Source organism: Carettochelys insculpta, chromosome 4, assembly GCF_033958435.1.
Source record: "Carettochelys insculpta isolate YL-2023 chromosome 4, ASM3395843v1, whole genome shotgun sequence".
NCBI lineage: Eukaryota > Metazoa > Chordata > Testudines > Carettochelyidae > Carettochelys > Carettochelys insculpta.
In genome coordinates, this window is record NC_134140.1 from 114,450,109 (window position 1) to 114,477,468 (window position 27,360).

At 43.1% G+C, this 27,360-nt stretch overlaps 1 protein-coding gene across 2 annotated transcripts in view; it reads left to right on the plus strand.

The window, feature by feature from the left end:
• Window positions 1-478: 478 nt before the first annotated feature.
• Window positions 479-27,360, plus strand: part of EIF4E (eukaryotic translation initiation factor 4E) — a 53,197-nt gene continuing 26,315 nt past the window's right edge. The window contains exons 1-3 of one of the 2 annotated variants that reach the window (XM_074993563.1): window positions 479-517; window positions 13,950-14,059; window positions 20,643-20,738. In XM_074993563.1, coding sequence (XP_074849664.1) covers window positions 500-517; window positions 13,950-14,059; window positions 20,643-20,738 — 224 coding nt within the window. In that variant the 5' untranslated portion in view covers window positions 479-499. Of the gene's footprint in view, window positions 518-1,078; window positions 1,818-13,949; window positions 14,060-20,642; window positions 20,739-27,360 lie in introns of those variants that run through there. The other variant, XM_074993562.1, reaches the window with a different exon arrangement.

A 27,360-nucleotide genomic window follows, 5' to 3' on the forward strand; every position in this document is an offset into this window, starting at 1 on the left:
TCTGCCCATTGAGGAAGAAGTCTCGCTCCCCCCGGACTGGGGGTGCTGGTGGTGCAGGGTTGCATCATGCATTGTGAGTGCAAGCATCCCCATGACGGGGCCGTGCCAGCAGCACCGCCCCGCCTGACAGAGACGCAGAAGCGAGTTCCGAGCGCCTGCAGCGAGCGCGTCTGGCCGCTAGAGGGACCCTCCTTTCAGACACAGCCCGGCAAGCCCGTTTACCGCTCCTCTCCCCCACGTGACTGTCTCTCTCCTGTGAGAAGAAGGCGAGGGGGGAGGCGGGACACCGGCCTCCTCCACTCGTGTCCCCCTCCCAGTGACTACAGTTCCCAGAAGGCACTGCTCCTGCACGTTTCCCAGCCTCGCGCAGGCGCCGAGCCCGCTTCAAACGGCCGCGGGCTTCACGTGACCCACTGATAGCCAATCGGGTTTGAATCTGATTTTTTATCCGCCCCCTTCCCCTCCCCGCAGCGCTTGTGTGAGATCAGATCGATCTAAGATGGCGACTGTGGAACCGGTGAGTGTTTCATTCCCTCTCCCCGGCGGCCAGATCCCGGTTCCCCTGGGCTCGGGCAGGGGAGGAGGCGACGGGGAGGAGAGGAGCCTTCCTCGGAGGGGGGCTGGAGAGGGGCGATCCCCGCTGGGGCGGGACAGAGGGTGAGAGTGGGGCGGCGAAGCTATGTGAGGAGCGCACGCGCGGGGGAGAGGGGGACGTGCCGGCCTGGGTCTGGGGGGGGGGGGGGGGGGGGGCGGATTCCGAGGCAGTGAGTTAGACGCGTGGTGGGGATTGTGCCGTCACCACCTGGGGCCCGCCCGGCGCGAGGCCTGGAAAGCGCCGGCGGGCGGGTGGGTGGAGGTGGACGGACGCGAAGGGCGGCGCGTGCGTGAGGAGGGAGAGAAGAGGGGGAAGTCGGCGCGTGAGGAAGGGGGGCGCACGCGGTCTGGTTCGGGGCGGCGGGGACGGGCGCTGCTGTGCTGGGGCCAGCCTTCGGGCGGCTTCCATTGTACCAGCTGCACTCTGCGTGCGGGGGAGGCCGGGTGCGTCTCGCACGTGGGCTTCCGCCCTGCCTGACGGGAGAGATTGAGAGATACCCTCCTCCAGCGGGCGCTTGGCCGCCGCACCCTTAGGGGAGCTGACCTCGCTTGCTCCCGGCGAAGTCGTGGTGCGGATGGAGGGGGATGTCCTGACGCTCCCCCTGGGGGTGACCCTGGTGACATTTTCCAGGTCTGCGTTCTCGGCCGGGAGGGGGGGACCTGGACCCAAGTGTCGCGGGCAGAAGCTGCGGCGCCGGCATATGACCCACGGAAGAGCCTATTGCCGCTGTGACTGCGACTGCCCCTGGTGCAGCCGCCTGTCTGCGCTAAACTCCGGCGGCGGAGGGGGTCTTACTGCGGGCCTCCTTGGCGCAGCCGCGTAGGAAATATGTTTCTTAGCCACTGTGGTGTGGGGCTTTCACGTTCCCTACTCCATCTATCGCTTTCTTGGTCTGTGCTAAACTGCCGTGGCACTTTGGGACTTGAGCTTTACTAATGCTCTGGATTGACAGCATGGCAGCGTGCATCCAAACCCTCGTAGGGAAAAATGCTGAGCCCTCTGCCACCTTGAAGTTACTCTTGTACACTGATCTCTAGTCCCTTACGCGTCTGTAGCTTAAAATAGCTTGTTCCCTTGATACATCCAAGGTAGGGGGCAAGTATATTTCATTTACGGAGATGATGCCATGTTGCTGGATGAACACCTCCCCTTGTGACATCATTTGGCTTTTCATGTAATATATGGACATATGCCTATCATTGAAGTGGAAGGGACCTTGAGAGTTAGAGTCTAGTTATAATTACTAAATATTTTGATGTTGTTTTGATTTTAAATAACATTTACTCCATGGAGTATTATTTAAGTGTTCTTTCAGCCTGCCCTTTATTACTATGCACCAACTCCAGCCATGCTCCATGTTTCATGCGATGCCTATCTGTATATACCGGTTTATTGCTGAGATGAGTATTTAGAAAATGAGTTGTTTGGGCTTGGAAAAGAAGGTGGGGAGTGGGTAAATTAGGGGTTTCTTTTGGCTAGTTGTGACTTATTCTCTTAAGTATTGGAGATATAATTTTAAAGTTGCCAAGTTTGCCTATTATCTTTAAAATAAAATAGTTTTTATGAAATGGAGGAATCAGTGTATTGTCTAATTTGATGTAATTGCAAATAAACTGATTTTCATAGAGAACCAGAAATACAACTGGATGTAAGTATTCATTGGAGTTTTGTTCTTTTATGGTGAAGTAAATGTATCTGAAAACACAAGACATCCATTTCTAGTTAATGGTTTTGTGCCAAGATACAAATTACTTTAAATATAAAGAAATCATGAATGATTTTAATGTTTGCAAGCAGTGTCTAACCACCCTAGAAAATTAGGTTATTAACTTATTTGTAGCACAGGCACAGTGTAAGCAGGATAAGCACAAGTTGCTCTCTTGTTACTTTGACAATTGTTCATGATTTGAGTTTGGAGCAGCTAAATTATTATGGTGAGAAAATCAGTGTCACTATGTTCATTGAGTTTTTGTGAAGGCTTCCAAGATCACTAATTGCTGTGATGTGGGCAGCTGTCCACTACTGACTGAACTGACACTAAAAGCCAGCTTTATTGAAAGATTCAGATAGCCATAGTTGCCCTCTGAAATCTATGTCTATGCTATGAAATAAAATCAAATTTATTGTAGTCAACTTTGTAACACTAGATTTTATAAAGTCAAAGTTGAGTGTCTGTACCTGCTCACAAAGTCGACTTAGTGTATCCCTGTTAAATCACCAAAGTTTGACTGTTGCAGCACTGCATGGTGGGTGTGTGATGTCATCTTCCCTGACTGCTTTGCCCTCATTCCCCTGCTGTTGAAAACAAATGACCGTTCTCCAGAAGTCTCTTTCTGTAGAGTCATCTGCATTATGCAAAGTGTGCTAGACTTACGGTGCCTGGGGGAGGGCTAGCCCCCAGTAAAATGTGAAGTGAAGGGAACAAGTTTCTCATGGGGAAGAAGGCTTTACCCAGCAAACACTTTGATTTGTTGCTTTCATGTCGGATTCTTTGTGGCAATCCATAAAGGGCATGGAGTAATTACCAGAAGGAGGATATATGGGCCCAGAAAAGGGAGGAAGAGTTAGCTGAGACTGGGAGGGGATACACACCGCTTTCCTGCTAAATCCTGTGCAGGGAAAAGGCCTCCTCAAGCACTGAAACCATGGAGAGACATGGTCCGCACAGCCCGGCAGCCATGTGGTGTGCGGGTGGGTGAAGGGGGCCTTGATTTTCACCCAGCACTGCCAAGCATCCCCGGTGTTTACTCAGCACAGATTTGTTCACCCGCACAGAAGTGATATCCTGGACCTCCGGAGGGCTCCATACTGGGGCTCTTTTGCAACCCTGAGAAATCATGACTAGATGAGATTGTCATGTTGGCCAGAAAGAAAATGAATTCAAATTGCTGGGCTTACTGTTTCCTACTTCCTGCACACCTGGAGACCAGTGGAGTTGGAAGTGGCCAGAATGGACACATTGGAGGCATTGTGAGATTCCACAGGAGGGTGATAAAATCAATTTAAAGTAATGCTATTTTCATACTAGCATTAATTCAACCATGTAAATTTGAACTTGGTGTTACACTTCATTGGAGGGGCGAGGCAAGCAAGTCAGCCTTAGCACCCCTTAGAACTGAGCTATTGGTATTTGCAGTGACACGGTCACATTGCAAAATCTAGTTACGTGCTTGAAAATTGACTTTATTCTCTAGTGTAGACACAGCCTATGTTTATTTACAAGTGAACTTGAAGGCGATTTAAAATTAAATATGCCCTGTCTCAGTGTCCATCTCCTGCCTGTCCTCACATTTTACCCGATTGCTAGCCTGACCAGCATATTTCCATATATAATACATACAATTAATAAAATGACTAGGGTGACATTTATATGTTATGTTGTAACCATATTGGTACAAAGTCATTTGAGTCAAGGCGGATGAGGTAATACCTTTATTTGGACCAACTTGTGTTGGTGAGAGACAGGCTTCTGAGCTCACTCAGGCACAAACCTGAAGAAGAGCTGTCTAAGCATGGAAGCTTGTCCCTTCCCCACAGAAGTTGACCCATAAAAGATATTTCATCCACTTTGACTTTCTAGGTGATTGTTTGCACAGAAATAAAATGGTCTTGTTGTACAGTTAAAAAGGGAAGAACTGCTTGTTGAGCAGATAGACACTTCTGGAACTGGGATTTCAAAATCTGGGACTGTATGCATATAAATCAGGGGTCAGAACCCTCTGGCATGCATGCCAACAGTGGCGCACGAGCCAATTTTCATTGGCCCGCGAGGTGGGACCTCAGCCTTGCACCTCTTGCCCCTTTGCTGCCAGGGCATAGAGATCTGCAAGCACTGCTCTCTTTCCGCAGGTGCACACCACAGTGAGCAGAGCTGCTGTGGGAAGGCAGGGATTTGTGAGCCCTGCCCACGTGCTGGCTAGCAGAGGGGCAGGCCAGACTGCAGGTGCAGGGCTGCATGGGTCAGCCAGGAGCGTGGGGCTGGGCTCTTCTGGCCAAAGGTGGGGCAGGGTTGGCACTCTTTCCCTCGCCCCCCACCCACTGTCATCTGCTCTGCTCTCCTCTCTTGTGGGGATGGGGACTGACCCATCGCCACCCACCCCCCCTCAACCTCTGCCATCTGCTTGCCCTCCCCTGGAGATGGGCTGAGCCCATCTGCCCCCCAGGAACAAGGATTGAGCCCATCCGCCCTGGGGCATGGATATTTTTAGTCCATCTGCCCCTGCCTCTACCCACTGTCTGGGATGGGGCAGAACCTTCTTGCTTTCCATTTCTGCCCTGTCTTGCAACCTCACCAATCACTGGTACTATCCTTCTGGCAGGCAGTTAATTCTAGTGAGGTGTTTGAAGGTCCTGCTTTCCCAGGGCTGCCATGATCTTCCCGTTCACCTTGCTTGCCCCAAACACATGCCAGCCCCACTTCTGCATGCTCTTCTGCCTGCCACCAGCCACAGCTCAACAGTAAAGATCTGCATCTTTATTAAGCTGTTGCAAGTTGGACTATTGGTGACTTTAAAAGGTATCACTAGCACTTGGACTGTATCTAGAGGTCAAAAGGTCAAATTTTGGCATTCTGCCTGGGAAAGGTTGCTGACCCCTAATATAAATCCTTTTTTCTGTCACTCCTGCATTTCTTTTTCCAATGTAAAACAAACATTTTATGGAGCTGGCAGTGTCACTTTCCTTTCTCCAGGAGCCTTTTGCAGCTGAGCGGGAAAAGACAGTGCCTTGCAGGGGGAAAGAGATGTTAAAGGAGAGTCAAATTAAAGCTAACATGATTGTTGCTATATTTCATTCTCAAAAAATTTCTTTGGAGACATTTCATCAGGGTAAAAGCTTTTGAGGTGCAAAGCAAAACATTAAAGCTCATTCATTGAAACATCTGTGAAGAATCAAGTAACAATTCTATGAATTAACATCTAATGTTAGTGTTGAAATGAAAAAAAAACATTTTTATTAATTTTCAAACTTCAAGACGCTCATTTTCGGTACACATACCTACCACCACCCTTTCCATGTTTGCTACTGGAAAGGGAAGAAAGTTTTAAAAGCAAGTTTTTTTTCACACAACTTTAGTTTAGGCCACTTCTTGTTTACAAATTTTCAGACAGCTCTAATTGGTGTAAAAACACACATACTTTGGTTGATGTAGATTTTTCTGAAAATATTTACAGAGCTTAACACTGCCTATATTTTTGCTAATTATTAAGATAATTTGAAAGTTGCATGCGTCTGTGGAAGGTACAGTATGTAATAGAAGTTAGTGTATTTTTGCATTTGTATATATACTTCAGGGTTAATGAACATACATGAATAGATATGAAAGTTTTACAGTTTTAAAGTTGGCTAGTCACATGCTATAAATCAGCTTTGGTAAGGATGTTTGTTTTTAAGTTTGTTTCTGTTTTTGGAGGTTCTTGTAAGTACTTGAAGGTCCATATAGTTTTCACACGCTTGCTAAAGTTATGATTCTAAGTTGATCTTAAATGGAGGCACTCTTCATTTTTTGTATAGAATGTATAGTGCAAGATTATATAAAGGCAACCAAAGGAGGTGGATGTGTTTTTTAATGTTAACATTTGAACAACTTCTTATTATAGGCACATGATCTAATGTTTAAAACATTGGTTCTTTTAATTCTCACTATTTAATCACTGCTTTGAGAGCCCCACTCTTCATAATTGTTGTTCATGTGTAATTTGTGGAAATTGGATCTTTTATGGAAATTATATACAGAAGACCAGTTTGTCACATTATAGGTCTCTTTCCTGTGCAGTTATAAAAATATAACACACATTGTCTTTATGTATAAAACTGTTTGATTTTAAATTTAAAACTGGTACTTATTAATCAACAGTGTGCTGATTTCAGTTTAATCTGGTGAAAATGTTACCTTTCATTTATCAGTTGTATTTAAATAGGTCATCTTCATGATGAAGTTGTTTTTCTGGCCTTCATGAATTTAAGAAATAAATTTGCTGATTAGGTGTAGAGTCAATGAACTGGGTGACAGCCTATCCTGTGCCTTAACTACAGTACTCCGTTTCTTGGAGGTCCTCAATTTTCTGATTATTGGTTTAATATTTAAATATCATACATTTTCATGATTAGAATCAATTTGAAAATTCCTGTTTCAAGAATCTATCTTTATTACTTTAATTTTAATATTATAATTGTTCTTGGTAACATCAGGTTAGTGAGTCAACAAAGAAGAGATTAACACATGGATGACATTTTTGGGATTGCTTGGAATGTTACATTGCATTATTAAAGCCATCAGTTAAAGAATTAGATAATCAAATTCTGGAATTTACATCCATTTGGAAACTCATCAGAAGTTCACTGCATGAAATGCCACTGTGATGACAGTGACTTGAATGTGTAATATCTAAAGCAAAGGAAGCCCTCTGTAATCCTGGTTCACCATCTCTTGAGACTTGGAGCAAACACCAATGGTGGTGATGGTACTAATAAACAAGATCATATGGAGCCCTCTGACTTACTGACTATTGAAGAAACTTACCTTATCCTCATATGCAGATTCCGCGTTCAAGTATTAAAGGCACCAGCACATCACATGCTGGCACGTCTCATGTAAGCAGGAAGTTTGGTATCACAGGGCAAACAGTTTGTGCAACTAGAAACATCCAAAAAGGTATTAACTTTAAAATTTTTTTCAATACTCTGTAACTTGTATCTTTTAATCCTATGAACGTTGCAGTTTAAGTATGGGGGAAAAGTGCTGCTCACTTTCATGTAAACAAGCCTGAGAGAGGTAGCTGTGTTAGTCTATATCTGCATAAACAGTGAGGACTGCTATGGCACCATATAAATTAATAAATTTATTTGGGCATAAGCTTGGGTGGGTAAAAGCCACTATGTCACATCTGATGGTCTTTTACCCTTGAAAGCTTATGCCCAAATAAATCTGTTAGTCTGTAAGGTGCCACAGAATTCCTCATTGTTTTCATGTAGACATGATTCCCTTTTTAAAAAAAAAAAAAAAAAAAGGCAAAAGCTATTAAAATTGTTTTGGAATGGATGCCAGCAGAAAATATGTTAAAAGGTGTAAATGGAAAATTAATATACTGTTTTTTCCTGTTTGTGTGCATTCTTGCTACATAACCTGTTGTAACATCTGACTTGGCCTTCAGGTAGAGTTTGATAATCCTGTTGTTACTTTAGTTGCTTTCCAAAGACGTGTGGTTGAAGGCATGGACAGGGTGGGCAATAATTTTTTGATTGGGAGGGGAGACTCCAAGAATTTGGTTAGTGGTCAAGGGCCACTCTGTCGTTATAATAATAGATGACGTGTGGGGTCTGGGATGGTGGTTGAGTGCAGAAGGGAGCTTAGGGTAAAGGTCTGGGATGGAGGTGTGTGTGGTCTGGGAGGGAGTTTGTATGTAGGAGGGGGCAAGGGATTGGGGTTTGGGTGTGGGGTATGGGTGCAGGAGAGGATTCTGACCTAGAAGAGTGGTCTGGAGGTTGGGTGCAGGGTCTGGTGGGGTTGCTGCCTAGGGCAGGAGTACAGGACTTTGGGTTGTGACCTGGGGCGGGGGATTGGGTGCAGGGTCTAGGCGGATATAAGTGCAGGAGCAAGGTGCAGAAGGTCTGGGTTGTGACCTGGGGCAGTGGTGCATGTAGGATTGCAGAGGGTTGTGGGAGGGAGGGTATGGAGTGGGTTGCAGGGTGAAATCTATGGCTAGGAAATGTTTACTTCAGATGGCTTCCAGCCAGCAAACCAGTGGGTCCCTCAGACAAGCTACCCACCAGCTGTATTGTGAACTGCAAGATTTGCACTGGGGCAGACAGGGAGCCTGTCTGAGGCTCGTCCTTGGCCATAGGCTGCATTTTGCCTGCCCCGGTTTTAAAAAAAAAAAAAAAAAAAAAAAAATATGCTGTTAGGATAGCCATTATCATATACGCACAAATTAGTGGCTTCAACTCTTCCTCCTTCTCCTTGCCCTTTCCCCTGTTTATCATAGTTAAACTCCTTGATTATTCAGTTAACTTAAACATTTTAATACAACTTTACATGTGATGGTATTATTTCAAGGTTTAAGATCTAAACTAATAGGTACATAAAGCTGTTGAATGATTGTCTCGTGTAATTAGATCAGAATCAGTGATACTAGTGAACAAGTGAGCTTAAAAATAGAAGAATTCAGTTTCTGAAACTTCTGATCCTTTCAGCTTTAAATGATTTTAACACTGGCTCTAAACACAACATTCTAAAATTTTAGCTGTATCTCGTCTATCACTCTTGTCTACGCTACCCTTCCCTTTTGTAAGGGGCATGTAAATGCAGCCGATCAAAAATGCAAATAAGGTGTGGATTTAAATATCTTGCACCTCAATTGCTTACTTCTGCAGGATCTCGGTTCCAAAAGGGGCTACTTCGAAACACAAACAGTCGTGTAGGTAGGGTTCCTTCAAAAGGAAACCCCGCTTGCAAAAGCATCCTTCTTCCCCACAAAATTGTAGCCTACTAATTGATAACATTAAAATACTTTAAAAAAAAATCTCATTTTAAATTTGGTATTTCAAAAACTGTGCAACCCTGCATAAGTCAAATTTCGTGTAACTCAGAGGAGCCAGGAAACTGACCAGTGCAGCACTTTCTGGTCAGTTTCCTGTGTCCTGTGAATGGGGTAGTGGAGACCCTGGCTCTGGGCTGCTCCCTGCTCACAGAAGAGGGGAAAGTGACCAGCTGTTGTGCTGGTCAGTTTCCCTACTGTCAGAGGCAATAGCCTGACTCTTGCTGTCCCTAACAGGAATGGGGAGGCTGCTGATTCTGTCATTGGCGGCAGCAGAGAGTCAGGCTGCTGCCTCTCACAGGAACTAGGAAACCACTCCTGTCAGGGGTGGTAGCCTGACTCTCTCTGCCCCTGACAGGAGAGGGAAAACTGTTCTCATCAGGGATGGTGGGAGTCAGGCTGCCACTCCTGTTAGGGGCAGCAGCAGAGAGTCAGGCTCTCAGCTGCAGCTCCTGACAGTTCTTCAGGCCTGTAAGTGGCAGGCAGCTGATGGCTGGCTGCTGGTCAGTTTCCCAGCTCCCCTGAGTGGTAGTAGGCAGCCTGGAGCCAGGTGCTAGCTCTCTGCCACTCAGTCACATTAACATGAAATACACACAGCTTGTTCTTCTGTATGCGTGTTTATAAGAGTTTATATTAGACAATAACTGGCTTTAACAGTGCAGCTGAAACTTTTAAGCAACTTTTAGTAAATAGCCTTTAAAATCTGTATTAAATCAGATTTGCAGTTTGCCATAAAATTCTGGTTTGTGAAAGATAACTGCCACCAGAAATTGACTTGGAATGCTAATTGTATTTGGACTTAATAATAAGAAATGCTTCACTATATATAAACACTGCTCAGATTATCAGAGCCAATGTGTGGAATGTGATGATCAAAATAAACCAGAACATTATACCATTAACAAACACAATTTTGAAATGTAGTTTTACTTCAGAGTAGCTCATCCTGTTTTGTTCGACTTGATAGGCATTTGTACTGAGTATAAACTCCTCTAGTTGAAAGTTGAACTTCTATGAACCTGAAACTTATCCTCAACTCTGCTTTAAAGCAGAAATCTCTGATTCCAATTTTATGGGATAAACTAACTTTCAGGTGATAACGGACAGGGCTCTGCTTGGGACCTCATGGCATGTCTTGTACTGCACAACTGTTTCATAACTTAATGAAAGTTTGAGGGAGTCCATGACGTTTTGTGCCAAAAGCTTCATAATTGGCTATTGCAGGGCCTTTGAAGTGAGTGAATCACACTTGCGGATGACATCTTCAGGTGGCCTGGGTTGTGTTACTAAAATGACCTTTTTCAAAATGTTCACTTTAAGCTACTTCGTATCACAGTTGCTCTAAACAGAAGTATGCAATTTGATGGACTGTTGGGTTAAGCAGGATGTTTTCTGTTCACTTACGATCCACACATGTGAAAACCATAAATACAACAAGCAAGTCAAAGATTTCTAGCACATGCATACATAATATATTTCTAAAGCTTTTTTAAAACTCGTACATGTGCTCTATCACTTTCCAGTTCTGTTCCTAGTTAGTCTTCTGTTCATCCTTCTAGACTAGGTTGCACTCATACAACTAGAAAAGTAGGTGACAATTCCAGTGGTTTTCCAAGAAATGTAGATTTTACTCTTTAGCCATTCAAGGAGCTGTTTGATTAGTGGACATGAGTAGGATACTCAGTAGAAATAGTTACGAAAAAATCAGTAAGTTTTCAGAACTTCTCATTAGTACAGTTAGTATTAAAATCTGTCTTGAAGAAGACCCCTTCAGTATTTGCAGAATTCTGGGTAGTCATAATACAGGCATAATAAAACAGCAGTGAAGTGCTGTCAACAAAAGCTAGCATTGTTTTAAATATAAATGTAAGATTGTCAGATTATGGGAAGACACTTATTTAAGATTATTTATTTTGCATATTTGACAGACTTGTGTGGTGTCAGTTTCATTGTTTCCTGAATAGATTTTTTTCACTCTCTGTGAGGTGGCTTCATAAGTGGGATTTCATTTAAAAATTTAAATGTGACTGGTAAACTGCAAAATGATCAAGAGGCTATCTGAGGACGGGAGGAGGAGGTAGTGTGGTGTAGTTTCTTGAAGGTACAGACACCTGAATTTTGACACGACTTTTAAAAAGGGAGTGCCCCTTTTTAAAAGAAAATGTCATGCGAGCCAGATCTGGCAGCAGGATCTAAAATATGGTGCACCTTTTGGTGTTTGCTTTTTAATATATGAATAATTTCTTAGTAAAATATATCCTATATAAAGACTGGAAACTGTTGTCTGCCCATGTTGGATTTGAATCAGCAGTGAAGTCCTAATTATCAGTGCATCAATAGTGGCTTTCTGTGTAGCCCATGTTATTCAAATTCTAGGTAAAATATGGTACTATCAATAGCCTCATAATGTTTTAAACATCACAGAATGCTGCATCTTCGTCTTCACGTTATCCATTCAGATCTACTCCACTTCCCAGAGTTCCAGTTTCTCACAAGCTATTCCAGTCACTTCTGTGTGAAAAAGGTGGGTGGTGAGGAAGAGGGGAATGGTTGTTGGAGGATTGAAACAGGGTATACTTTGAGTGAATACCCTAAACACTGAGCTAAAGGTTATAATAGAGGCTGTTGTTTCACACACATCACTATTTTGTGTGGAGTTCATTGTGGTTTGAGAGTGCATACTGGATCTGTCCCCATTTGGCAGGTTGGCAGTGGAGGAGAATGCCTATTGTCATGCTTTGAGGATTACAGTGGGGCTTATGCATTGTTTACATGCCCAGAGGCAAAAGCGTAGGGATCTAGAAAACTTTTAGACCTTGTCTACGCTTACCAGATGATCAGCGCTGCGGGGATCGATCCCCTGGGGATCAGTTTAGTGTCTAGTAAAAATGCGCTAAATCAACCACTGATTGCGTTCTTATCAGTTCTGGTACTCTGCTGGAATGTGAAATGTTAAAGGGATTCCTGCCCCAACCCCACAGTGGAAATGCCACAGTACAGTACTCCCTTGAGTTATGTGAGGGTTATGTTCCCATGCACCCTTGCATAACTCAAATTTCCTGTGGTAGGGGGACAGAGGTTTAAGTCTGTGGTGGGTTAGGGCTGTGGGGGGGGGTTGGAGTTGAGCCAGATCTGTGCATGGGTCATAAACCAGGCCTGCGGAGGTGGTGGGGTGTTGAACTAGGGCAGGGTGGAGTTGAACGGGGGTGGGGAGATGGTTCCAGAGTCATGCACAGGGAGTTTGAACTGGGGCCAGAGGGTGGGGTTGAACTGGGGCAGGGGGATTGATCCAGAGCCATGTGCAGGGGGTGGGGGAGGTTGAACCAGAGCCACATGTGGGGGACGTTGAAGCAGGGTAGTGGTAGTGAACAGGACCCCCGCCTGAAGGGCGGGAGCAGCTTGAGCTGTGCATAGCTCTTGGTGGTGCAGAACCTCTAATTTCAGTGGCTGGAGTCCTTTTGCTTAACTTAACCTACTTGTACGCTGTCCATGTTTGGTCAAACCCAATGTCTAAATGTTTTACTTCATTTTTAAATCATTTTCTGATGTCACTGGATTTAGAATGTCTAAAATATTTTGATGCTGTGGGAAGGGTTTGTTTTGTGTGGAGTGTAAATGAAGTACTAGTTATTGTGCAAAATCTGCTAGTCCCAGCTTTGTTTGCCCTAAATGTATAGAATGAATTGTCCTTTGCCACCTATCTATTCAGTATTACATCAAGGATTGCAAATTGGGGCATGATGGAGAGATGATAGTAGCTGATGCAGAAGCTTTATTATCAGGGCCAAATACTATCCATCTTCAAATTCTGAAAATTACTTGAATAGCCACAATGTCATGTCTGAAATTAATAAATTAATCAACAAACAAGTTTGAAGAGCAACATATCTTGAATTTTTTTTTCTGCACTCGTTTTTTCCATGTTCTGTTTTAAATTTAGTAAATAGAATGTAATGTTTGTAAGGAGGTATGTAGCACCTTTAGCACTTTTTCTAAAGCCAGTGTAACATGTGGTTTTGAATGTAGGTTCCCATTATAGAAGCAGGTGCTAGAGGGTACCCTAAGGATATTGGGAAATGTCAACTTCAAATCTGAGAATTACTTTCAGTTAATACTATGCTGCCATTTAGGACTTGTGTTTCCACTGATGCTTGCATGTACAGACATGGAAATTACTCTGTTTTGAGGTTTAATATTCGAAGTGTTTAGTCTTGGCTGCGTTAATTTTAGAGACAAGTAACTTGTAAACCCTGAGGTCTAGAAACAAGTTGCACAGATGCATTGAAAGCTTGGGAATCTCTACTTTCTATTGATGGTTCATTACATATGAGGCTTCAAAATAGTCATTCCACTTACCATCTTTCTCTTTGCAATTCTGACATTTAGTGGCTGCCTCCTCAGGAAGCACTGATTGTGGAAATCAATTTCGTATTGTTAGGGCTCTAAAACAAAAGTGCACAGAATTCTTTGCTGGACTTTCTAATTCTTAAAGACAGGAGACTTTCGTGCTTTCCTCTGGTAGTTTGTAAAATAAGTTGCATGAACCATACCGAAGCTGGGAGAATCAAAATATTAAGCAAAATTACATGACTCTTCATGGTCCATTTCTTGTGACCTAGGATTTAAAAAACCTATGGGATAGATAGATGGGCACAAATACTTTCAGAGTCACTGGTGGTTTTCGTGCTGTGATCCGGTATTGCTAATCAGAAAAAGTCACGGAAAGCTAATTCTCTGAAGTAAATTTAAGGGCTTGAAAGCTGAGGGTTTGAAGAATTCATTGGAGATGCACATTAGTAATACTGCTTTTCTTCATACAGGAAACCACTCCCAATCCTCAGACTTCAGAACCTGAAGAGAAAACTGAAACAGCACCAACTCAGGAGGTTGCCAGCCCTGAACAGTATATTAAGCATCCACTACAAAACAGGTGAGCTATGTTTTTCTGCCACCAGACTTTGTGATTCTACAGGTAAATATTTCACCTCCGAATTCTCATAGTTAATATATTGTCAAAATGAATGTTTTACAGACAAGCAAATTCATTTTTCACTTTTACTTCATAAGCTTTCAGGATATTCTAACAAGCTTTTTCAGTGATATCAAGAAGAAATAAAAACCCAAATTTTACTGGCTCTGAGATCATCTATTGTAATTTAAACTTCTTAAAATTAATGTTTGAGACAGACTAGCTGAGACCGCTTTTCTCTGTATATTTTCTTACTGCAGCCAAGTGGCTCTGAAGGTGGTGGAGAGAGTGGAGCTTCACATGAATCAGACATCTGATAGTGGCTGATCTCAAAAAATGAGACATGCACCCTAGTAGAAACTATAGTGCAGTATTCGATACTGGCAACAAAGTGTCAAGGATCCAGGCATTATGTAGGATGTTAGCCCTAGATGTCACTAGGAAGTCCTAGACTTCATCTTTCATGTGTTTTTATTGTTGTACTGCCACTGATGGAAGCAATATTAGTAAACCAGCTGGTAAGCTACTTTCATGATGTTTGGACAACAAGGTGGAAAAATTTGCTGACTCGTGTATGTCAGTGTTCCCACTTTGCTGCTAGTAGTGGCAATGTGGTGGTGCAGGATTCTAAGAAGAATGTAGGATAGATGTTTTCTTTGGCCGTATTTGTAAAGCACTGTACAAGCAACCCTTAAAGTGCTGTGGGTAGTTAGTTCATTAAATGTTTTAACTCTATATTTGCAAGACTGCTTGTGAAAATATTAGTTTCTGTGTAAATACCCGGAGCCAAAGACAGGGATTCAGGGAATTTATTTAAATTGATTTTATTCTGGTTTTCCATTTGTATTTAAGGTATTTTTAAGAGAGAAGCACTATTAGTTTATAATTTTGTGAAGCAATTAAACAGCTAAATATTTTCAGATTCTTATTGTGTATTTTAGTGTTAGAAAATGTTGAATGATCTATTACTTATTTACTAGATAAGTAACTTTTTGAAGGTCTGTGTAGGAAAATTTTCAGATGTACTAAAGAGAAAATGCCTATCATGTTTAGTTATGCTTTCCTTCATACTTCTAGAACTAGTAGATCTCATTCTCTTCCTTCACTCTTATATTCTGAGAATATGAGAAAGAAGTGTTCCTTCTCTCCCACCCCCAAACTTCCAGTCAGTTCGGCTATGTTTATGCGGCAGTCCTGTTTTGAAATATCTTATTTTGAAATAACACCCAGCTATTTCACAGTAGCATTTCCAGGTCCATAGCACTTTTTCAAAATAGTGCCATTTAGAATCCATTATGGCCTATTTCAAAATAGGAGTTACTCCTCAGAAAATGAGGTTTACCAGAATTGAAATAATACATCCACTATTTCAAATTTATTTTGAAATAGCATGTGTGGCATTTAGATGCTGCCAAAGTTATTTCAAAACTGCTATTATTTTGAGATAACTTGGTCATGTATAGGTAGCCTTTCTTGACTTTGAATGAATTCAAATGAAGGTAATATTATTTTGTGTGTGCAAGGGAGAATAATTTTGTCAAGTTAGATTAGCAGTTCAACAAATTCTGGTTCCCAGTTCTTAGCTACTGACTTCTTCTGGTTTACTTATGATTTATTTCATATTTTTATTGATGATTTACTGCTCAGATGGTTCACAGCTGGCATGATCATTAGATATCCATGTCATAGTGGCATCTTTGCAAGTTACACATCCACTATGGTACTTTGAGTTGAGAACATTGGCAAGAAAATGAAGTAGAGTGCCTGTACCATTCATTTCTTTGCTGCCTGCAGTTAAACTTCGTGTTGGATATTTCTTTCTTTGCAAATTTCAGCAGAAATGCAGCAGCAATCTTCCTCCCATTTGCCCCAGGAAATGGAAATAGCTTTCAGAGTATTCAGCATATATTCTACATTGCCCCTTAATCTGGTGTTGACTACTTTCATTGTGATAGTTCCATCTGTTTTGTCACAATTTTCTTCCCAAATTATTAGACTAGGGCAATTTTTAATATAGCTGAAAACATTCAACTCCTGAATTCCATCATACTTCTTAAGAAAGAATTAGTTTGGCTCCTGCTGCTTTCTGCAGGGTGTGGCCAACATGAAATATTTGTCACAGATTATAGGATTGGTGCTTTGGAACATCATCCTGGAGGAGCTCCTGTGTCCCAGACTGCCAAGAATTTGGTTTGCTTTTCATGATAGGCTGCATGACCTCATCATGTCCTTAGATGGTACCTTGGGGGCTTCAGTACTACTTTAAATCAAGGTATCTGCTCAGTCTAATTTAGAGAGACTCCTGGTTAAAGACTTGTATGTTCCTCAGGGGCTGTTGCACTTCACAGTAATGAGGTTCATTTTCAGGTTCTGTCTCTTCCTGACTGTGGTCTGTTCTCAGGTGACAACCCACTCTTACTTCCCCACATCACTTCTCAGTCCTGTCTTGAGGTGGGAGTCTCTGTGCAGCTTCTCTACTGTGAGAGGTGGCTCTTTGATTGATGGATGTCACTGTTCTGATAATTGTGCTTTTCAGTGTCCTTTGGAATTTTCATTGATGTGGGTCTACATAGGTCAGTCCTTTTTAATGACCCATTCATCTTGTTCAGACAGTTGTGGGTGGGAGCACACAAGCCTATGTCTCGTAGCCTGCTGTGAGAGTGAACGTAAGCCTTTTCCCACGTGCTAAATAGCAATATTGTCTTGGTGTCCAACACACTAGCACTTAGTCACATGTGGCTCTTGGCCAGTTGAGTGTGGCTAATTACCTGGAACAGTATATTTTTAGAATAATGTAGCTAGTTTGTAATAGCAGTAAGCCACTATAGTGGTTACTTATTCAGATCTGGTTGGACACCACAGCTATAAGGGAAACTGAGTACACCTATGATTTATTAAAAATAAAAAAAAAAAGTATTAAAAGCACTTTGTCAGGTATTACTAACATTTTGCAATTTCAACATCTTGTTTTATTCCTGGAGTTGCATCTTTTAGCCAAAGATTTAAATACATCAAATGAGCACTGCATCTATGTAAGTTTCAAATTCTCATTAATTATTTTTTTCTAAGTTTCTTATTTTGACTACATTTGCAGTATTCTCTCTGACAAAGCTACATGCATTTTTGTTCAGTTTGTTACAACTTTTATTGTTACTTAAGAATTCTGTATGGTTATTTCCTGGTATATCATTTAGTGGTGTATGATAGGTAGCCTCATTGTCTGACACAGACCGAGTACATTGCTCCACCCATCGAGACTGAGTTAACAAATTTCCTATCAGTGTTTTTTGCACACTTTTCAATTTCCTCATATATTGTATCTAACAGGGTTGTTCTGGGTGCAATGTAGCCTGGTCATAATGTTTTAATCATGTCAATGAAATTTGTGTTCTGAACAAGCCGAGAGGGAGAATGTCTTGCCTAAATAAACGAAGCAGTCTTTTCACCTAACCAGTCTTGCTGGAATTGGTGGTCCAGATTACAAACTCATTAATGGTTTTAGTGGAGATAGAATTGTGGGGCTTTTTTGTTTTTGTTTTTGATACACCAGACAGTAAATTACCTGCGTGTTTAGCTGCAGCTCTGCTGGTGTTACTGGGAGATGACTTGAAGTGGTATACATTGCAGAGAGACATTCGGAACCCCACCATGTCTAAGTTGGACACTGAAGCAAAATGGTACAAGTTGAATCTCACTAGTCTGGTGCACTCCTGTCCAGCAACATCCATAATCCAGCATGATTTTTAGTTAGTGAGACAACCACTTACGAGTGTGACCAAGTTTACGGTGGTCATGGAAAGATTGTTTACAGCCACCAGTCTGGTTCTCAGTGTTCTGTGCTGTTGTTTAGCTGTAGTTTACCCGTAAATGTCTTCTAAGAACCCAGTAAGCTGTGGAAGTGGTGGTAATGTGCTAGATCAGACTTTACCAAACTTTTTGGCATCGCACCCGCTTTTTGATTTTTGAGAAACTCTCACGTCCACCCCTTCTGTACCATCATCCAATCCTCCTTTAACAAAAAATTCAATTTGAAATTTAAAACTTGATATAAAAATGTTATTTAAAATTAAAAATAGGCACAAATAGTCTTTCTTGGCCCTTTGTAAGTTCCTGGTACAGCGCCAGCTGCCAGAGCTGCCTGCACTAGCCACCCGCCTGCCTGCCCACCTGAGACACGCGCTGCCAGAGCCAGCCGCCCGAGCCCTGCACCGCTGGGGCCAGCTGTCTGCCTGAGCCCTGCACTGCCGGGGCCAGTCTCCCACCCCAGCTGCTGACCTGAGCCTCCGCACTGCTAGGGCCAGCCACCCGAGCCCCACACTACTGGGGCCAGCCACCTACCTGCCAGCTGCTCGAGCCCTGCATTGCAGGGGCCAGCTGCCAGCCTGAGCTGCCTGAGCCCCACGATGCCGGAGCCAGCTGCCCGTCTGAGCCTTCCCCTACCATCCAGCCAGGCACCACCAGCCCCCTGCTCTTTATCCCAGTCCCAACCCCATCCCCTTCACCTGAGCCCAGCACCTCCAGTCCCCTATCTAACCCCATCCCCCCGCCCCCAACCCACACTCAACTCACATTTGCAGGAGGCCTCTAGCTCCATGTGGGTCTTCACTGGCTGTCTGCTTTTTATAGCAGCTGCACTGGGTCACCCACATAAAATGGCAGGGGCTGAGAGCCGGAAGCGAAGGCTGGCTCTTTCTTTGGGTGGGGGGAATGATGTGGGGGGGGCCTGGGTTGCCTCATCCCCCCCCCCCCCCCGGAATTTTTTCACGCCCCTCTAGTTTGGGAAACCATGTGCTAGATGATGCTGACTTCCCATGGTTTGGCAAATTCTCTTGTTCAGCACTGGTCAGGTCTGGATGGAGCCTGACTAAAGTGGTTCAACCTGCTTTGAAAAAAATTAGATTGTAAATGAAAGTTTCTTGATCTTGTAACTTTTTGCCATGGCTTAAATTATATGATTTATTCTAAGCACAGTTGTTTTTTATTTTTAATCATATATTAATGAGCTTGAAAAAAGTTTAATGTTAATGTTCAATGTTAAAATTCATAAATGTCTAAATAGGAAGTGTTCACCTAGAATAGTAATAAAAATGTAATTGATAAATACTCTCTAAATAGCCAGGGGAGGGGTAGCTCACTGGTTTGAGCACTGGCCTGCTAAACCCAAGGTTGCGAGTTCCCCCTTTGAGGGGGCCATTTAGGGATCTGGGACAAATAGATTTAAAAAAAAATCTGTTGGGGATAGTGATAGGTCCTCCTGTGAGTGCAGGGGACTGGACAGCATAAACTCTGAAGGTCCCTTCCAGCTCTTTGGGATGATGTACATGTTTCCATATAACCAACATACCAATTGTAAATTGAATACATTTTGAAATTCATAAGTAATCTTCCCACAAGTCAAATTTGACATTTTAATTTGACCTATCCTAACATAGTAGGATCTCCGTAAGGACGGTGCAGAATTAAGTTTGCTAACTGGTTGATCCAGATTTTTTAGTCATCTCTACATCCTCTTTAGAATGATAGCCTTCTAAGGAGCATTTTTCACGTTTGGTAACCAGGCATTGCATCTCTTTCTTGCTCTTTTGACATATGTCATCTGTTCTTTATTTTTATACAGAGGAACAGGAGTGACTTGAAAATATTTCTGAATGTGGTCTTTTTTTCCCTTAAGTTTCTGTGCATTGAAATCAACACTTAAAGGCTGCACTCTGAAAAATGTCCTTTCTCCTTCCCATAGGCTGTGCCTAGTTTCAGCCCGGCTGCCAGCAGCATGATGCAAATGAGGGTTCACAAAATTGCAAATGCCTTCTTGTGCATATTCACAACAGAAAACAAGCAGTTTTCAGAATATTTTCGAGGATTTTTTTCAGGGAAAAGGATCTGCTGGTGGAGGAGGTTTTTGCCAGCAGAGTCACACCTACGTTGTTGTTTTCTGCCACATGTATGCAAATGATTTTTTAATCAAAAATCCATTTTAAACAAATCCAATTTTTTAAAAGATCATTGGTTTCTATGCACCCTAACTGGGAACTACTCATGTTATGTGCTCATAACATGAACAATTCACATGAGGACTACAACAAAAATCCTCTATGATGTTCCAGTAGGCACAACTGAAAGAATTGTTATAAAGCTCAAGCATAGTCATTCAGTCAGGCATGTAAACATAAAACACTTAAATAAAACCCTTCACAAAAGGTTTTAGGTAGCTACGCACAAATAGAAGCCCTGTGCAATTTTGTATCTGTATCTGCAAAACTGAGGTGTGGATATTCATGTTGATATCAATGGATGCAGATATCCACAGACATAAAGTGATATTTGCAGGGCTAAGCGTCTTAACACACTTGCCCGAGTTCTAGAATTAGAGTTCAAGCCTGTTTCTCTTAATTTTTCCTGCAATCTAGGACCTGGTACTGAGTTGCATTCTGTTATCTCATTTGGCAGTCTCTCATCTTCTCTCTACTTGTTATCCACTAAAGATACTGGCACCTCTTCAGTACTGACTTATTGGTAATGTTTTGTATGTCATTTTGTCTTTTAGGTGGGCACTCTGGTTCTTTAAGAATGACAAAAGCAAAACCTGGCAGGCAAACCTTCGTCTGATTTCAAAGTTTGATACTGTTGAAGATTTTTGGGCGTAAGTAAAACTTCTAATCTATATATTAGTCCTGTGGAATACTGGGGAAATAGGTAGACATTCTTCTGTGTTAGCAAAAAGGTACTCATTAACTCCTAACTGTCATTTGCTGGAGTGCAAATTAGACTTTGTCTCAGCTGTTTGGGGGTGGATGTCTTAATCTTCAGAACGAGAGTTTTTTTTGAAAACTATAAGTAAACTCTTTCTTGTGACTATATTGGGTGGTTTAAATTTATAATGTTACTGTTTCCACGGACAGAATTATATTATCGTGTTGATAATCAGATTGTTCTGCCTTGCAGTCTGGTAGTGCAACGTGTATAAGCCTTACAGTTCAAACATTGGCTTTTATGGCACATAGACTAGATTTTCAGTGTCAACATGATAGTTCTAAAGAGAATTCATCTGAAGCCTGAACTCTCCTTTTGGTATAATGTGCACATGATTGACACACTATCATGTACCTGACAACTTTGGTCAGAAATGATTGACTTTTGGTGCCCAATTTAAGGCACCTTACAGGAGCCTGTCAGAGGGCAGGTGCTGGACCTCAGGTTGGACAGCCAGAAATCACTAGTCATTTCTAAACATCCTGGCCTTATGTCCATTTTGAAAACACCTTTCCTGATTATCAAGAAGACTGTGTGGAAATAACCAAGCAAACGGTGTGCAGGGTGTTCTCAAGTGCCTGGGATACTGGTGATTTGAAGATACGTATCAAAGCTCCTATTTGTAAAACAGATAAGTACTGGGCAGGGTACCATAGATATCAGTGATACCGGGGAAACCACAATTTGGGAATCCCACTCCTACCCCCTCCCCCGCCCAACTGTGCCACATTTCCCCTCCCTTATGAAATTGGTTAGGCCACCCACAGATACATGTTGTCACAGGATTGGTCTCATGAGTCCCGTAGCAATTAAGCAAAACAGGACATTTCAAGAGAAGGTAGAATGGAGACTCATTTCTGTACTGAATGCCCCCACAGTTTGCTCCTCTTCCCTTCCCCTCCCCTCCAGCATCTGACCTGTGGGGTTGAGGATGTGGAACCATAAGCCTCGTGGGCTAGAGTCAGGCAAGTTGAGACCCTGTCTGGCAGGGGGAAAGAAGTGGATCTGCATTCTGCTGCTCTCCTCCAGCCTGCCAGAATGGCAGCACCTCTTGCTTGGAGGCTTTCCCCTGCCACTCTGATGGGCCTGAATTGCAGCCAATCAAAGCAGTGGCGGGGTGGTGCCTGGGAGCAGCAGGGACATGAAGCCACATGTGCTCCTTGAGAGTTGCACTGGGTTAGAATGCCATCTCATCCCCCACTTATTTTAGAGACCACCTCACCCACTCCTGCACGCTCTCCCACCCTGACCCGCACCTTCAAATCCAGCTCCAGCACCCTCCCTCATGTCCAGATCCCACACTGCAAGCCTGCTTCCTGGCAGCCCCTTCCCACATATAACCCCTCATTTTTGGCCCCACTCCAGATTCTTGGGGGCCCCACAAAATCTACTTCTCACTTTTCTGGCCCCCCTGCTGATTTTCTTTTCCCTCTGTATGTCAGTGGCCCCACCCTCAGAAAGGTTCCTCACCCCATCCTTAATGTGGATTTCTTTTACTGAAAATCAAGAGGCTGTCTTTAAAATCTTGCATATTGTGATGCAGATGAGGAAGTGCACTGGAAAAACAAAGGTGGGGAGAAAAAAAGCATGTGCTTTGAGGATCGGATGTGGTTGAGGGAGGAAAAACATTAGTGCTTAACCTTTATAAAACACTGACTCTCCACCTTCTCAGAACCAAGTCATTTTTTGAGGATTTTTTTTTTAGTTTCTGCCCTCTGGTTGTGAGAGTTGGAAGAACTGGAAAGTAGTAGCATGCGGTAGAAAAGGCATTATTCATGTTGGTTGTGGGGATAACAAGTAGAATCAATTGTTGCCAGGATGCTGGATTGTTAGATAGGTAAACTTTTATGTGCATAGTGTGGGGGATAAGTCTGTGTGTACAGGTGGCCTGCTTTGGAGTTTTTGTTCAGGAAATCAGCTTTGGCAGTTGAAGCATAACATAGCTGTCATGGGTGGGTGAACAGGCTTTGAACCTGGAATTCATGGATGAAATGTTTGGTTCAGTTGTATGAGGTATGGTTGCTCAGTCACTGTTGTGGTGGACAGAGAGAGAGAACACAATCCCCCTGGTCTCTCCGCTTCTGGGGAGACCACTTTTGGCTGATGTAAACTTGTCCTAATTCATGTGGTTAATCTGTAGTCATATGCGAATAAAGGTGATTATGGGTGTGCACATTGCTAAATTCTGGTTGCAGGAACTAGCAGAACACTTACTAATCCAGATGTCTCCAGTCAGCAGTTGGGTACAGCACCAGTTAAAAGATATTAAACTGAAAATCATTTTGATCTCTTCACTCACTGGAAAAACCTACTCAAACTCTGGTAGTTTCCAAGAGCAGCTACTAAAATAAATGTCCATTTGAAGCAGTAGGAGTGGCTGGAAAGGGTAATCAGTCTAAGACAGCAAAGGGAGACCTAGCCCAGTGAGCAGGCTGTGTGAGTTATCCTCGTTCACGTCAGTGGGCTACAAGTTTGTCGTAACTAAGATAATATCCCAGGGTGGGATAGTTTTGCTAAATGTGCTTGCATATGTAGAATTTGTGAGGTGTGCTGACTGAACCATAGCAGCGCTTTGATTGGATACAGAGGGACACAGCTCTGAGTCAATATTGTGTACCATCAGCACACATCTCACTTCATGTGCATGCTGCTTTAGTAGTACCAATAGGGGAAAAAAAACTACACAGAGAAAAGTGGAATCTGGCAATTTTTGCATGTGGGCAACTGTAAACAAAATGTCTCATTGGTTATATGCAGCTTGTAGGTTGCAGGGTGCGCCCCACTGGACTGTCACTGAATATTTATTGGAATGGACCATAAATTAGTGAAATCTTCGCTCCCTGTTCTAAACTCTCAATTGGTCCCAACAGTTTAAAAAAAAAACAAAAAACATAGACAGCTGTCACAGGTTCAGGCATTTCCTTCACCAGAGGTCCACTCAGGAGTTCACAGACAGGTCTCCAGCCATCACCTGTCTCTGGATAAGAATCCTTGTCTCACTCCCATCCAACGAGTGGGTTTTAAACTATGCAGTTGTGTGCCTTACACTGAGGTAATCTCAGTAAACTGGGTTCCGTAAAGCCTGCACCTGTGCTTTGCTTTCTGTGCAGGCTATGAATAGTGTGTTTCAACCAGTTAAGCTGATCCACAGCTCTTTCCAAACAAGCATCTTTATAAAGTAAAAGCCTTACAGATAAGACATTTTTCAAAACAATACAAAATCTTCAGGCGCTTGCTGATGTCTAGTCCATTGTAGGTGTGTGAGCTTGCCACATACATTGGTGCTGGAAGTTTTTCCCTCAGTGATATCTATAGAGGCATGGCTCAGTTGCTTGCTTTAATGTCATTAGTATGCCCTGGTATAAGGGGCACCACCGGCTCCCCTCTCTCTGTTCTTGCCACCAGTGATCTCTTCTATATAGTTCTTAGAAAATGCGTGTAGTTGATTAGATCCCTTAGTGCATAAGGTAGTCCCTCCTTTCCAGGACTGAGCCTAGGAACAAGGTATGCCCTTTTCTCCAGGCTTCAAGCCATATGACTACCACCAAAAAAAAAAAAAGTCATTCAGTGATCCCGATGAAAGCTTTCTGAAGTGCTTGGGGGAAATCCACGGGACTAACAAGTGTCATGTTCGTAACCATTTCAAGCTGCAAACCAAAAAGGAGTAGGGATTTAGAATGCTCTGTGTGGAGTCAGCCCTTGCAGCAGCCTCAGGGCTGGCTTGATTGGACTCTGCTCCGAGCACCATAGCAATTTGATATACTGCAAACTCGGGGGTTTTGGTCATGAAAGGCTCTTGCACTGCCTTTAGATGTCAGCGAGCTCAGAGCCATGTGTCTGGCTTGCACAATGTTACTTTCCCGCCTGTCCAGTCAGGCATTTCTGGAGTGTTGATAGAGAGCTCTGCCTCTGTGTTCTTCATCAACAAGAAGGGCGAAATTCATTCGCCAGCTCTGTGCCAGGAAGCCCTTTGTCTATGGGACTGCTGCATCCAGTACGTAATCAACCTGGAAGTCGCATACCTCCCCAGCATCCAGAATGAGCTAGTGGATCCCCTCAACTGGTCTTTCTCTCACCACAATTGGTCCTTCTGCTGAAAAGTAGTCAGGTTGATCTTCCAGAACTGGGAAACTTCCCCAGTGGACCCATTTGCCGCTTAGAACAGAAACTGTCATCCATTCTGTTCCCTGCAAAGTCTCAGCAGAGGCTCCATATTTTTTTAATGCTTTTCTCCTGTCTTGATGAAGAGAGATGATGCATGTCACTCCACCCATCAGCCAGGCCCTCCTGAAAATCAAGAGGGCCAAGGCATGAGTCGTCATGATCATCTCAGATTGGCCTCGGCAACATTTAGTTTGGTATGCTCAGGTATCTACCCATAACAGTCTCATGGATGCTTCCCAACCACCTGGACCTCATCTCTCAAGGTCATAGTCAGTTGTTCAACCTGAACCTTGCTCCCTCCACCTCACAGCTTGGATTTCACAAGGCTGAATTCAGAGGAACAAATCTTCCGTAGGCAGGTACAGCAGATTCTCTTGGTGAACAGGAAGCACTTCATGAGAACAACTTGACTGGCAGAGTAGAAGCTCTTATCCTGCTGGGTGGTGGAGTGGAATATCTTCCCAAAATGCAGTTGTGTCTAGTAATCCAGAATGGACTATGCTTACACCTGGCAGCCATATTTACCTTCTGTCCTAGCATACAGGGGAGAGCCGTATTCTTGCATGAGATGATGATGATGATCAGGGTCCTGAAGGGCCTTGAAAGATTGTTTTTGCTGGTCTGAGACCCAGTCCCCCAGATGGGATTTCAAACTTGTCCTCAGCCAGGCTTGTGGGTCCACCCTCATCATATGTTGTCTTTTTCCCTTTCCCACCTGTCATGGAAGGTTGTGTTCTTTGTAGCTATTACCTTGGTGAGATGAGTCTCTGAGATCAAATCTCTCAATTCAGAGACCTTGTGCATGGTGTGTTCAACAAGGACCAGATTCAGCAGCAATGTCATCTGGCCTTCCTGCCAGAGGTGATGTCACACTTCAGCATCAACTGGGATATTCTTCTCTTAGTGTTCTGCCCAAAGCCTCACATTACTGAGAAGCATCTGCATGCTCTAGATATCAGATGTGCCCTGGCTCTCTATTTGCCTTTGAACTAGTTAACTCATTTCTGTGTTGCTATCACTTGCAGGAAGGCCCTTCATCCTGTGCTTCTCAGAGGATGTTTTGGATTGTCTCCTGTGTCTGTACTTGTTCTGAGACAACAAGGGCTTTGACACCTTTGACTGCTCTCCTTGCACATGTCCCTATCCAGGACATCTGCTGGGCCACAATGTGATCTTCAGTACATATGTTCACAATATAGTAGTCATCACTCAGCAGGCCAGAGATGATCCTGGCTTTGGCAGAACTGTTTTCCAATGGACATGGCAACAAACTCCTGCCTGCCTCCAGTGTGCTGCTTGGAAGTTAACTACAGTAGAATGCATATGAGCAAGCACTTGAAGAAAAACTTGTTACTAACCCTTTGTAACTATTATTCTCCAGGCTGTGTTGCTCATGTCCATTCCATGACCCTTCTCTGTCCACTTCTCTGTCAGAGTTCTAGCCAGAAGGAACAGAATGGAGAGCTGGTGCTGCCCCTTATACTGGCACGTACACATTCCAGACAGCACAGAACTGGTCTTCTGCGGATACCACTGAGGGAAATATTTCTGGCACTAGGGCATATGATGAGTCCACACAATGGAATGGCTATGAGCAATGCATTTGGAATTACGTAAGGTTAGTAAATCCACATATGCAAGCCACTACAGGGTGTGGTACGTGTTTAGAGTCCTTTGCCTGAATCACTCCCACTCATTTTAGTTCTTGTAGGAATTGTGGTAATTCTTCCTTGTGGAATAAATCGTATAACAAATAAACAACTTATAGATTTGATCCCCAAAGACACTGCATGTGATTGCAATATCTGTTAAAACAGCATAACTTCCTCTCCACCCTCCAATTTTAGTTCATTAAGCCTCACTCCATTTTCAGAATTTGTTCCTTCTTGTGCATTGCTTGGTGGTGATCGCTCCGTTCTGTCACAGTATGCGCTTCACTTTTCTGAGTCTTGCACGCTTGTCTTTTTTCCGTCCTTATTTGGATTTTAAATACACTGCCTACAATCTCCACTCCAAGGGTAATGTAGTCTTCATGGGGTAATATATGCATTTTAAAATTTATCTTCTGGATAGAAGAGCTGCAGAAGCCTAAGATACAAAATACATTGACTTATTCAGTGGGTTGTCTTAAAAATAATATGAATTGTATAAAATGTAACTCGGGTGATCATAAGTCAAAACTTGGGTTTAGGTGGTGAAAATGGTAACATTTTTTGAGAGAAGACAGTGGCATGGAGCCCAGTAAGAGGGTGTAAACCAGATTCTGTGCTGCTTCATAGAGCCCGGTGTGTCTTTTAAAGAGAGAAATACTCTACTATAATTGGTTTGATGTTAGAATATAAATTGGC